At 34.0% G+C, this 14,315-nt stretch overlaps 1 protein-coding gene across 1 annotated transcript in view; it reads left to right on the plus strand.

The window, feature by feature from the left end:
* LOC102806959 (inositol polyphosphate-4-phosphatase type I A-like) overlaps positions 1 to 12,478 on the plus strand; it is a 50,326-nt gene extending 37,848 nt beyond the window's left edge. Inside the window, exons 13-22 of the mRNA XM_085498010.1 lie at positions 2,456 to 2,569; positions 3,054 to 3,239; positions 3,644 to 3,712; positions 4,431 to 4,554; positions 5,420 to 5,534; positions 7,562 to 7,702; positions 8,725 to 8,822; positions 9,279 to 9,394; positions 9,507 to 9,661; positions 10,327 to 12,478. Of these exons, the coding sequence (XP_085354136.1) occupies positions 2,456 to 2,569; positions 3,054 to 3,239; positions 3,644 to 3,712; positions 4,431 to 4,554; positions 5,420 to 5,534; positions 7,562 to 7,702; positions 8,725 to 8,822; positions 9,279 to 9,394; positions 9,507 to 9,661; positions 10,327 to 10,459 (1,251 nt within the window). The 3' untranslated portion in view covers positions 10,460 to 12,478. The remainder of the gene's footprint in view (positions 1 to 2,455; positions 2,570 to 3,053; positions 3,240 to 3,643; positions 3,713 to 4,430; positions 4,555 to 5,419; positions 5,535 to 7,561; positions 7,703 to 8,724; positions 8,823 to 9,278; positions 9,395 to 9,506; positions 9,662 to 10,326) is intronic.
* Positions 12,479 to 14,315: the final 1,837 nt, after the last annotated feature.

Raw genomic sequence — 14,315 nt, forward strand, 5'->3', positions numbered from 1 at the left:
CATTTTCTAATGATATCTTCAATTCTCTAATTTGAATGTGCGTTACTAACAGTGGAGCTATCTCAACCAACAGGCTGCTTGTTTTTTACTATTTTGTTCATATATTTTAATTTGCTAATTGATATTTTGTTCAAGTATAAAAATTATTTTTTCACTCTGTAGTTTGCATTAAATAACATGAACATTTCAACATTTTACTCTATGTATGTTCATTTCGTACCACAGTTGGGCTGAGTATTGCATGGAATAACAAAATCTAAGAAAGTTGCTGAAAAACATATTAGTTCAAACAATGTCAAATGTTGAATTTACCTGATTAAGCTCAGTCAGTGTTATTTTTTAATTCTGTCTTTCATCTCGATGTTAAATTCTATTACTAGTATCTCTACTTCTTTAACCCGATTCAAACAATGTCAAATGTTGAATTTACATGTACCTCATCAGTCGGTGTTACTTTTTAATTCAGTTGTTCATCTCGATGTCAAATCCTTTTATCTCTACTTCTTTAACCCTTACATCTATTTTTTTATTGCATGTTCATATCGTGTTCTTTTGATGTAGATTCTATCTCCTCTCAATACACAACCACGGTCCCCTAAACTGCACTATTTGGCGCAGTCACCGAACCACATTTTGCCGCGACCACACACATTTGGTTTTCCAAATTCATTGGGTATGAGTTATTCTGTCAGAGGAAAGGTAAACAAAATGTGTGAAATAGGAAAATACAATCGCTTCAAAGATCTGCTTACAGTGGTTTTGTTTTTAAAAAATTGATATTTCGTAAATTAACAATATAATTTATTTTCATCATCAAATATCATTCATTTTTGAACTAACAAATTAACTGTCTGCATTTTTATTTTGAAACACACTCTGTCAACGGTAATTTTTCAACACAAGTTAGAATATAAAATTCATAATTATATTTTTTGCACAAAAAATATTACTGCTTCATTAAATTATAGTTGTGATAAATTGAGAGCATATACCAATGTAATAAGTGGGTTAAATTAATTTACTGATATTTATACTATACCATCCGGCTATTTATACTATACCATCCTGCTAGATTTAAGAAAAACTTTAAAAAAGTTATGAAATATGTTTTCAAATTTCAAACAGACAAAAAATCCCAAACTTGAACAGACACACGTTCTATTTTGAGAACTTTAAGCCAACCACTTACGAAATTCTACCACATTTAGTATTTTTGCATGAAAAATCTTTTGCGTACAAGTGTTTTAACAAGCACAGAACTTTTTCTCAGGCACTTGAAACTGAAACAGTGTTCAAATTCATGAAGCTAATCAGAGAAGGTCTTACCCCTGGAAGTTTTACTAGGTTCTGTGCCTAATGAGGTGTTCGTATTCAGGATTTTCCATGCAAAAACACTGAATGTGGTAGAATTTCGTTGACATTAGCTTAAAATTCCCTGAAATAATGTTTGGCTGTGAAAGTTTTTGATTTTTTAACTGCTCGAGTTTTTCTTATGGCTGGGGCGAATTCAAGATGGCCTCCTCTATATAGAACGGTAAAAAAGAAATGAAAGTGAATCATAGCCTTGCCTAGAGTGTGGGTTTCATGGTCTCACTAATTCAATTCACACAAATCACATTAATTATGTCATTGCCACCAAATACTACCGGTACTGTGATTTGTGTATTTTATAGATATACTGTATTTGCTCTATTAGTAGTGCATGCGTCTACATTAAAGGTGTGTTGCTAAGGTCATAATTTAAAGCTCCAGTGTACAACGCATAAAATGTGTGGTTTTGTTTATGTGCTTCTATTGTAGATGCACTTCTAATAGACCAAATACGATAGTATAATTTGACAAATTGGGTTTATTTATCAAACATAAATCCCGCTCAGGATTATGATTTTTAACCCTGATGTTACCCGAAGTGCCCTCTACTTACCAGAAGTAGCTTGGTCTCTTCTGGGTAACAGCTGAGTAAATATTTAGTTTTTTATTTTTAAATGTTATCGGTATTTTTCACTGAAGTTTTTATGCTGACTGGTGCAACATTGTTGCAGAAAGTTACACTGCGTATTATTGGTTACCTTTGAGATTATTCAAACCCGAAGACCAGAAATTGGTTTGTTATTGTTGCTTCATGTTTTTTAAAATGGCTGACACACCAGAATTTGAAGGCAGGAAAAAAGGCAAAGGCACTGTTTTCACTTTCACTCTACCGATACATCAAAAAGCAAAAAACCTGCAGTGAAATTTACTCTGAAGCCCAAATCAAAACAATTTTGAAAGTGAAATTAAAAATGTCAATAGAGGGATTAAGAATAATTGTCCTGAGCAGGATTTATGCATGACTTACAAACCCAATTTGTCTAATTAATAGAATACACAAATCACAGTATTTGCTGGGAAATAATAAACATTAATAAACACTCTTTAATGTTTAATAATTTGTACATTTTGACCTCATTGATAGGTGTGTGAATTATTGATGATGTGTGAGAATCCGTTGATTCAAGAAGCAGTGGACACGTTAAAAGAAGCCCGGGAAGAGTTGGAGAGTATTCCAAAAAAGAACGAAAAGTCTTGGGTGAGCGGTTATAATTGCTTTTTATCAGCATATACTATTAACATTGGTGCCACTTACATAGGGCTGTTTCCTGGGGGGTCACTCTATTTTAAAACCTTACACCATGTGCGTTCTTGCACATTGGCAAACCATACCCCCTATTGTGAACGCAATGTAAATTTAGTACCCCCTAGAGCAGACATATTGAAGAAAAAAACACCCCCTATTTCAGACATATATTGAGAACATCCTACCCCATATTACAAGCATTCTCTGCGTTTTTTTTGCAATCAAGTGGAGTGTGATCAACAAGTTACTATGTAGCATTTTTAAGGGGTCTATTTGCCTCCCATGCTCTGGAAGGTGAAAAACACCCCGCTTTCCCGCTAAATTTGGAACGCACATGGGGTAGTAACAGCATATAGAGTGAACCCCCCGGGAGCTGTTTATTGCTACTGAAAATACCGTAAATCATCATCCTAATAATTTCTTTTTGATATTTCAGCAAGACACTTCAAAACAGATTAAAGATGATATCACTAAGTTAAATCAAATGATAGAAGCGGAAAGTGTTTCAGTAGATGACAGAACCTGGCAGGAGGATGCAAATAAGACTGTACAGTCTCTCACCAGTAATATTAATCACCTATATCAACATTTAACAGACTGCTTGGCGCTGATACTCATTAAGGTAGAAGCCTAGCTCATAATAAAGAAAATTGGTCATAAGTTACAAGACAATGTTCATTGTTTTATTCTGTATAATCATGGGGCTATTTTTTTTTGTGTACTTGAATATTTTTCAAAAATCACTGTTTTTAGCCATAAAGAACAATGTTAAAGGAAATAATGAAATAATGTTTTAACGTGAATTCCTATCAGAATTATTTTTGATATGTCAATTTTTGCTTTTTCACATTTTAAATATTTTGACTTGTTTCACAATTTTCAAAAAAAAATGTGATAATTTTCTGACCTGTAATTAGGTTGCAATCCCACAAAGGACCTTAAGTTATTAGATTAACTTACAATTTAATTTATAATATTAATTTTAAAATACCTTTTAAAATTATCAGTTTTGGTTTGCCTTTGTAGGAAGGACATCAGTACCGTATAAAGGTTTCTGAATTGCAACACCGGAGAGATATTGTCTTCACACAAGCAGTAAGTACAAGCCATTCTGTGCAAAGTTAAGGACCCAGTAGTTTTAGAGAGAGGATGTACCCAGCCTGAACTAGTAATATGGCTTCCATTTGTCTGTATTAAAGTCTGTTCATCATCATTACTGCCAGCGTATAACTAGAGGGTCGGCAAGGGGTATATTTATGTAAGCTGTAATCAATTGTTTTTATTTTCGTAATAATGTAATTCAAATAAATAAAAAACGTAAATTCGTAGACATGGGCAAGTTGTAAAATGTAATCAGCTATTTTATTCGTTCGTAATTTGTACAAAGATCTTATTTTTTGTAAGCGTATAACGCATTTTCTTCATTTAATGTGGAATTTAATGCCAGTTTCAAATTTTGATTCTCAAATACAAATTATCAAGTATATTATAAAAATGTAATTAGGAATTTGCTTTATTTGTAAAGTGTTAAAACCTATTTTTTACTGTAAATGAAACTTTCCATTTTATTCCCTGTAAAATCGTAAAATGCATTTTTTTTATCTGTAACCTGTACCAGCTTATCCCCTTGCCCCCTTCTAACTATATAATGAGTTATATTTGTAACTATGGCAATTTGGCGGCCATGTTGCCATGTTTAGCTATCCTAAAAATATGTCTGAGCAATTTGAACCTTTTCTCAAGTCTGCCTATAATTTACTTATTTCATGTTAATTGTGTACATGTGTGTGTTTACATGTTGATTGTCTTGTAGATTACAGGAGCGATAGCTGGAGTTTACACAAAGTTGTCTACACATGGCAAGGATCAAAAATTTTTAAGTCAGATCTCTCAAATCGGAATTCTACTTCAATTTGAAAGTTTACTTAGTACTTACAGTGAGTAGTATATTATATCTGTTTTTTTAATCCATAAATGCCATCCCCATATGCAAAATTTTAAACACTTTTATGTATTTTTTCCATGATTTTGGGGGCATAATTTCACGTTACCTTCAGGACATTTCTAAGAAAATCTGAAAATATGTGATGCAGTTTATTTTGTGAAAGACTACCTCAAAGACTCATTGAAAGTGTATTTTATAAGTACAGACCCAATTCATGGTGTTTTAGGCAATTCCAGGTAAAATTTTAACAGCAGGAATTTTTTTAATCTGCTATTTTCATGTCTGATGGACAAACACTGAAACTTGAACAATGACAAGACTTAATTGATTTCACCCAAGATGGTGACTATTTGTTTACAAATGGTCCATTTGAAATAGAAAGAGGATTAAATGATGAGATAGATTTTTGGTTTTAAAATCTACCATGCCCTCCCTATGGTTTTAAATGATCTGTCCCTTGTTTACATTTTCAAGCTGTGTTTAAATCATACATGTATGTATTTGAATCAGGGTTGTTGAAACTTCTCACAAGACATGTATATATCACATAGTGGCTCTTTTTGTTATTTGTAAATAGCGGGTCCAATCTTGCATCGATTTATCACACAGTGAACCAATCATTGATTGGCAACTCTGTTGCAAAACATAATTTGTGAAACAATATTTGGGATACCTGGCCATGAATCAATTGGGTTTGAACTTGGCTTCTGAGTACATGTATTATAAACTTCACTGCTAGGAATGTTTTATGACAGTCGCAAAGTTGTTGATACATTGTGTTGTTAGGACCCCAGATTTACATTCATTTACAATGGGTCTGGTACACTATCACTAATACCTGGGTTCTGTTTATATAGGTACAGAAATGGGCATGCTTGAAGACATGGTTGTAGGAATTGAAGACCTGAATAACGTCACCATTCAATTTATACTCGAGACTGATTCTAAAATGCCTAGTGTCAAAGGTGACAGGTCAGTTTTGTGACGTATTTATTCATCATCCACAGCCGTTCTGAGAATTATTCGGGCAGTCAGTTAGCAAAATGACTTGCAACTTTGCAAAACACAGGCGCTTGGTTTGGGATTACTATTTCATAGGGGTTGTCGGCTTGGTGAATTGCAAGTACCGTACTCGACCGCGTTAGCGCCCATGCCGGGGCAAGCGCCCACCCCCCACTTTTGCGCAATTTTTATATTTGGGGTCACATTCGGCAAAGCGCCCACCCCTTCAAAATGCAACTAATTTAAAACTTTGTCTTGCGTAACGAATCTTGGTAATTGTTTTTATATGATACAGTGTGGATATCGACCGCTGTGAACATGTTGTAACCGTGCGTAAACTACGCTTCGACAATAACCTGTTAATACAAGTAAAATGCGGTAAATATTTTATGCCATACCCAGTTTACCTCTCAAAAATGGCTAGTTACTAGTTTTTTGGAAAAACCATATCGTTTATTCGCTGAAATCAATTCCAACAGATCGTACTTAGACATCGATAATTCACTTGCACATTGCGTTACCGGAAAGTCTTGGGGAATTTCCGAAGAATTGCATCAGTACAACACAGCATTCTGATTGGTTAATAACCAACTTGACCCATTAGGTCAAAGGACGCTGCTGCAGGTCAAATATGCAAATGCATCATGGCAGAAAGTGATTTTCATCAAGAGTTTGCATACGATCCAACACCTTCGTTAGTGGAGATAATATGACAATTTTGACTTCGACTGTGTTCCAACAGACTCAAATGTTTTTAATAACGTGAATTCTGGTGGTACGTAATTAATATTGTAATAAAATGTGCGTATTTGTTGTGATCATTTCTGCTTCTTCATTGTGAAAATCAATGACGACTCAACTAATTTCGTAATTTGATTTTCCCTCAAAGACGTAATTTGTCACTTGATGAATCAAATTTTTCATTTGCACTCTTTTTCGAGGGGGGTGCTCGGGTAAGCGCCCACCCCTAAAAAATCGTGATTTTCTGAGTTGAGGACCCTGGGCGCTAACGTGGTCGAGTACGGTATTATCTAGCGTGCGTATACAGAAACTATTCTTTATTTTTTTATATTTATATTGTAATTATTTTCAGTAATTTTAAAAATTGGGTGCTCATTTTAGTCATTTGTACTTGTTACAAAAATGGACTAGACATAATGAAGGTCGTCATACCCTCTTCATTTTCAAACTACAGTTGAAAAAGTGATTTGCTCAAGGAAGGCACTTTTGATTTGACAAAGTCCATGAAACCTTTATAATCAAGTTTGCCGTCCGTGTATCCCTGACGTACTCACTCACCTTGGTATAAAATCTGAATTTGATACATAGTGCACCAGTAATGTAAAAACAACTTTTTGTTTGGCTCAAAACTGTTGCGAAACTGCAGCGCGTCCAATGCTAAGAAACTTTACTTTGAGCCTTCCCACCAACGACGAGTTCATTAATACCTGGGGTTACTCAACACTCGGGAGTTGTTTTGTAAATTACGCTATGTCAGGTAGACTCAGATGGTTATAACAATTTAAAATAACACTTTGAATGCATATACAACATATAACCTGTTAATGTATGGTACCCAATGCATGTCGTTTTAAAAACCGCGTTTTACCCGCATCGAGCAAGGTAATGAAATGCCCCCAATTGTGGGCGTGCCAATACAACGGTGCCATCAAGTCTAGATTGGAAAAGATCCAAGTGTTTTGCAAAGTTCCAAGATATATTGCTAACTGACTGTCCAAATAATTCTCAGAACGGCTGTAATACTTCAATACTGTTATAAATTGTTTTATATCAATAATTCCCGGAGGAAAATCTGTCACTGCTGGGACAGAGTTGAAACATAGAAAAAACAATTTGAGATTGTCATAATAAAAATTATAATTTAGCCCAGACTGCATACAAAATAGATGAATGAGTATTAAATGGTGAGAATTAGTGTGCAGCTGTAAACAATGAATCGTATAATTATAATAGAAATAGAATTACCTCATTCCTAGGTCACACGTTATTGTGGAAATCCCCATACCTCGTTCCAGTTTTTCAAGATTACCAAATGAGGTCCAGAGAGGGCAGCAGATCAAGCTATGTCCAGTGTTGTTCACGATGGGAATTAATGAACTCGCCACTTTAGCTGAAAGGTAAGTTGACAACATCATTGTGGTCAGCCAATTAAAAATCTGCAATTTAAACTAAAAAAAAAGAACTCAAATACGACAGGAATATAATGGTTTAGTTTAGTCCCCAAACCATTCGTTTGTTCACTTCTATATTTTCCCCTCATAAATTTCTATAACAGGTTTGTATCCATAGCAACATTCAGGTAAGGAGTGGATAATCATCACTGTATTGCAACCATATTGCCAATGTGATAACTAATTATGCAAATGATATGCATGGGGTTCTACATTATCATGTAGGGGTGTAGCCTTTAGATTTGGGTGTGTTCTGAGATTGAAAAAGTAGAAATATTATATTTTGCATACAAAATATAATATTAAAAGTTTCAAATATGTCTGTCTGGATGTCTTTTGTCTCAGTCACTGATCAGTTCTATACATTACTACAATCATTACTCGATGTATGCAATAGCATTATTTCTGAATACTAGTATTAGTAAATTTCAGGGGTTTGTGCATTTTGTTAAGGTGGTCCAGTTATGAGTGATTGTGATGATAAAAACTATAATACAGATTACAACTACTCTCAGAAGGAACTTGTTATTGTGTAGTCTAGGCTTTATTCATGACCCCTGAAGGTCACATATCATGGTACTTTGGGTTGTACAAGTTCACTGTCATTGTTAATTTCTCAATTATATTTTTCCCAAAAATACAAGTAAAGTGTACAGTCCCCAACAAATGTCTGTAGCTCATCTGAATCACAGATCAAATTTCATTACATCTTACCACTGTTACTACTACACATGTATTGATACCTGTACATTGAATCATTAAAATACAATTTATTTTGACCATAGACACATCTCATTCATAGTGCTTCCGCTACTAATAGACTAAATTTAGTAGTTCCTAGGTTATTTAACCTAGAAATTATTGCTATATTCCCAATACCTCCATAACTTGCCAGGATGTGTGACTTTTTAGGGATAATGCATCATGTCGATTTTTAACCCAGTATTTTCAATCCCCCCCCCCAACAGAATTGGAGATACATCATTTCAAGACCAGATAAACAGGGAAAATCTCTTCCATCTGAAAAACTATTTTGAGAATTTTATGAAATTGACGAAGAGGAAATGTAAGTTGTTTCACAAGATTATTAAACATGGTTCATTGATTCATTAATGCTAATCTGCATCAAGAAATGTAATTAGGCAGTTTTATGCTGTCTGCACGTATTAAGCTCTGTTATTAAGTATCCTTTATTGAGGATGCCCGGTGGCCAAGCGAAAGATGGCCGTGATGTGCTAGGAGATTAGGTGCCGTACGCGAGCACTGGTTTGAGTTACGCACACAGTACATAATTACGTTGTTTAATACATAGTATTTACCATGTTGTTTGTTCAGTGTTTTTAACTTGCTTCAATTTTTGCTGTCTCTGATCAAAATGGTGACATGTACTGTATAAGTTGTCATCCAAGTTTTCTGCAAAACATATGCCATGAATGTTAGAAATTAAACAATACATTTGATCCACATGATCATGTATATTATATTTAACAATAATTGTTGTAAATCGTTGTTTTCCTTGCAGCTGGTTTTGTTGAAGTTTCAAGGACGGACTCTTTGGATGTGCTCATTGCACGATTACAAGACGCTGTGGGCGCAAAGAAATCTAAAAACGTTGACATACTTCAGCTTTCTGCCGAGGTGAAGTAAATTTCGAAGCTCGTCAATTAAAAAATAAAAAGAAGAGAAATGTGTATTTAAACTGTGAGGGCGCTTTATTATATACTTAACCAGACTCAATGTTTCCTTGCAGATTTGTAGTCACATGAATGGCATACGTTTTACAAGTTGTAAAAGTGCAAAGGACAGAACAGCTATGTCAGTGACGCTAGAACAGTGTATGATACTTCAACGAAATTATGGTCTAGATGCTCGAACTTTTGCACATTTACTGGATACGATGAGAAGGTAACAACTGCAGACATAGTCCACCCTTTTAGTTTTGGTCTCATAATAACAGTACACCCCCACTCCTCTCATATACATACATGTACATTTTTTGTGTATATGCTTATAAATCATTTTAACTTAAGGGGTTGCTTTGTAGTTCTAGAATGATTTACATTTTGTCAATTTTAAATTGTTTATACATTGTCTGGATTAGTGATTATGGTTATATTTATCAAGTAATGTGATTGGCAGAGATACTGACACTAAGATTTGGATTTCTCATTGCTTATTTCACCACAGAATATAACAAATAAAATGGTACATTTTAAATAGCCACTCAAACGTTCTATTCCATACTGACAAATATAATTCTAACATTTCCAAGTGAAAAAGGGCAATGAAAACTCATTAATGTGGCTTTATCTGCTTTGAGTGAGCATCTGATGGTCACAACCAATGTACGCGATGTCTAAGCAATGAATTATGCAGGATTCACATTTTATAAATTTCCCAAATCGTAAGTCTTTGTCAGCCAAAGGATTAGATTTTAATATCCTGCCACTCAGTATTTCCAAAAATGCTAGTTCTTGGCCCTATATTGTTTTTTATGTATACAGCTATTTGACATGTTTAAGGTTTATTGCGTATTTATGTTAATTAATATTATGTGTGCATTTTCACAGTGAAGGAACTAGGAGGACCAATACAATGAAGAATGTTGGCATCCGAAAATATGCTTTCAATGGTTTTCAAGTCGCTACTTTACCTAAATTATACCGACCACCAGATGGAACATATGGAAACACAGCGACATAGAACAATAACCACTATTGGTTGTTGAAAATATCTAAACTGGAACAATAAACCTCACCTGAGAATACTATCATCTGGATATTGGCAGCCTCATTGAAAGGACTCGTCAAACACATTTGAAATAACACGAGTATGTAGAACCCCACGTACTGGAGGTACTGGGACTGCACTTATTTATCCAGATTTGCCTTAACATCCATCATAGTAAACAGAACACTCAGTGTTGCTGACTGCAACAAAACCTGTCTCAATTGAATACTGAAAATGTATAAATTTTTATTTTATAGCGTATTCATTTATGGAATAGCATTTATAGCCAAGACTGATATAGATTTTAATAGACAGGTTTGTTGTTCACACAGGGTTTTTATTGTTAGACATGTGTTATGTCATGAAAGACGTTCCAAAGTGTTAGTAAATTAGTATATAGAAGTGTTCCAGCGAAACAGCTGGGAATGCATACATGTGATAAATAAGATATCAAAATTTGTGACCGTGTAATATATTATTTATTAACTCGTGTAGTCATTTTTATATGTTCTTCACCATAGACTCAGAACATATGAAAATAGCTACACCTGTATAATAATAAGTATGATATTACACAGTCACAAATTTTGATATCCCCTTTATAAGTGTATACATTTCCAGCTGTTTCTTGAAAGTGCGTTGCTGCCAGTTTATCATCTGTGATAGAACAAATAATTAATATTTGGATTCATCAATGTATTTACAGATATATAGACAACATTTTAACTAAATTGTGGGCTAAGTCAGCGGTCAGTGTATCTTAACAGTAAATTAGCAAACAGCAGTGGCGGTTCAGTTAAATTTCAAACAATTTTCACAACAATTATTTGTCTAGTAAGTAAACAGGCTATGCTTTTGGCATTTTAGGAATGATTATTTGGTGACATCAATTTCACATTGCATGCAAGGACCAATCAGATTTGCAGATGATACGTGTGAGAAAAACAAGGAAGATGGAAGGTGTGTGGATGCTATAAATGATTCTCGTCACCTTTCCTAAACCTGGTGAAGAATGCTATATGCACTACATATATCATCTTGTAAACACCACACTTTACACAAAGGATCTGTGTAAACAGCACATTTCACACAAAGGATCTTTGTAAACAGCACATTTTACACAAAGGATCTTTGTAAACACCACACTTTACACAAAGGATCTTTGTAAACACCACACTTTACACAAAGGATCTTTGTAAACACCACACTTTACACAAAGAATCTTTGTAAACACCACACTTTACACAAAGGATCTTGTAAACACCACACTTTACACAAAGGATCTTTGTAAACACCACACTTTACACAAAGGATCTTTGTAAACACCACACTTTACACAAAGGATCTTTGTAAACACAACACTTTACACAAAGGATCTGTGTAAACAGCACACTTTACACAAAGGATCTTTGTAAACAGCACATTTTACACAAAGAATCTTTGTAAACACCACACTTTACACAAAGAATCTTTGTAAACAGCACATTTTACACAAAGGATCTTGTAAGTTTAATACAATTCTGACTTTTCAGAGATTCCTTGGTCAGCTAAGGTCTTGTGTGTTAACAAGATGCTAATCATAATTGCATTCTAGCTTGTGCGATTACTTATACAAAATATAAGTAGCTCCTTTTCTTGCCCTTGTTAAATCCTAGCTGAGATTATTTTTTGCTGGGGAGGTCAGTTTTGTAGAAGATGAGAAAAGAAGAATTTTCTTTCATAAATGTATGTCGTGCTGGAAACGAACCACACATCTGATTTTAAGTAGTTAACACTACTGGCCCACAATTGGAAGAATTCATTTTTACTCGAGGGGATGCAGGTCAGAGTACAGGGTTATAATATTACAGTTATTTATTCAGTACTTATAATGTATATATAGTAGAAATTCCTCTACCTACAAATATTTCTACTTTTAATGTAATTTGCAAAACTTAGTGTACTTATTTTAGGTTGTCAAGTTTGAACATTAAATATATATGGTTGAACCAATTAATGTGTTGCTTAATTAAATATGTTCATAACTGATAAATCTAATGCCTGTCAGAAAAATAAATCATTTAATAGAATTGTGTAAAATAGGGTGCATCTTAAATAGTCTCGTCAGAGGGGAGAAAGTCGGGGATCTGTGTATAGTGACAAAATTAAAATTATTCCCTGTTATAGTTGTTCAAACATGGACTAAATGTAATCATATTTATCATTTATGTGGTGTAGTTAAATAGCTTGGAATCCAGACATTCATGAATAGTTTGGTGAATTGCTATGGAATTCCGTGTCAACACTGATTGGTTGTCTCCATGACTTCAGTACATTACCATGGGAACTTGCATGCACAGGCCTGCACATAACATTCCCTACTGATTCACTAGTCTATTATTTGTAGATTTTTCAAAGTCCTTACCATAATAGACTATATCTAGTCTAACATATAAATAGGTATTACAAAATTAGTAAAGTTGAAGAACTTGAAAATATCATAAAGTATAAAAACATCAAACATAGAAGGGAATTCCAGATTGCTATCTGGAATGTGGAACCGAATAACAGAGATCATACTGATAAACACAATTTATAAATACATGTATGTCAGTTTCATTCCTCTCAAAAACAAATTACCGGTAATTCCTCCCAATGTAAGTGACTCAAATGTAGTGTGTAGTGAACATCATAAACCTTAGGGGCGACGTCAAAAGATCGATGTCGGATAAAAAACTTATTTCCTTTAGTTTGGGGGTGGGGGGGTTTTGACCTCAAAAAGTTTCCATCCTACAAAAACGATTTTATTTTTTAATGAAGTCAAAAAAATCTTGGAGTATTTGTAGTTCGTTTTTTTTCCATCCAATCATGGACAGAAATAACCGAAAAGGAAAAAAACACATCTAAGACGAGAAAATGGTTTGGTTCGAGTGTAAATCTGTGCGTCAAATAAGGTGCATTTGTAAAATATTTTTACACCCACCCGACAGCCAACTGCTATGCAATACTACTGTCCGATTATCAATTTGTATTTAATGGTGAATGTAGTCTGACGCCATGACCAATATTTATCAATTAAGTTTCAGTGGGGAGTAGGGGGGTTTGGAAAAAAACTAAAGGAATTAAGTTTTTTATCCGACATCGATCTTTTGACGTCATCCCTTATTTGTTACATAATCACTTATGTAGCAGTAGTGGTTATTCTTGTCAAACAATCTATTTATTTATTTATTTATTTGTGTTGCATTTAAGTGTGTACATTATGGCCAATGGTACTGAATAAATATATTATTATTACATAATCACTTAAAAACATTGAATGTTGTTATGTACTGATATATTTATCTTTTCTGTCATAAAACCGCAATAAAAAACATCCAAATCATATAATATGCAACTTGAAAAAAAGCTTAAAAGTAAAAGATATTTGAATAACAATACGCTTGTATCAATGTCCAACTGTACTACACACATAAATGTTTCTGTGCTCTCATTCTTTTCAAATTCCATATTTAGTGAGACAATATTGGTTTTGTAATCAGTTGTGTATATTTTTCCCAAATTCAGGCTTTCACTTGGGTGAGGATTAAATCCTGCATGTGACAGTGTAATGCTTAGCTATTTATAGCATTGTTTACCAAATTTTTTCTCATTGCTACATTACAATTGGTGTTGCATATAATTTTATGAGATGTTGAGATTACCAGTACTCAGAAATTTAGGTTGGTAAAAATCATTGATAACAAAAACGCCGAGCGACATGACTCACTAGAAAAGCATTATTTCAGTCAAATCACCATTTCACAAAACAAGCCATGCATGGCACAGTCCCCGTTAGTTATCAAATTTA

The sequence above is a fragment of the Saccoglossus kowalevskii genome, chromosome 4, assembly GCF_978046115.1.
Source record: "Saccoglossus kowalevskii chromosome 4, keSacKowa6.1, whole genome shotgun sequence".
NCBI classification, from domain to species: domain Eukaryota; kingdom Metazoa; phylum Hemichordata; class Enteropneusta; family Harrimaniidae; genus Saccoglossus; species Saccoglossus kowalevskii.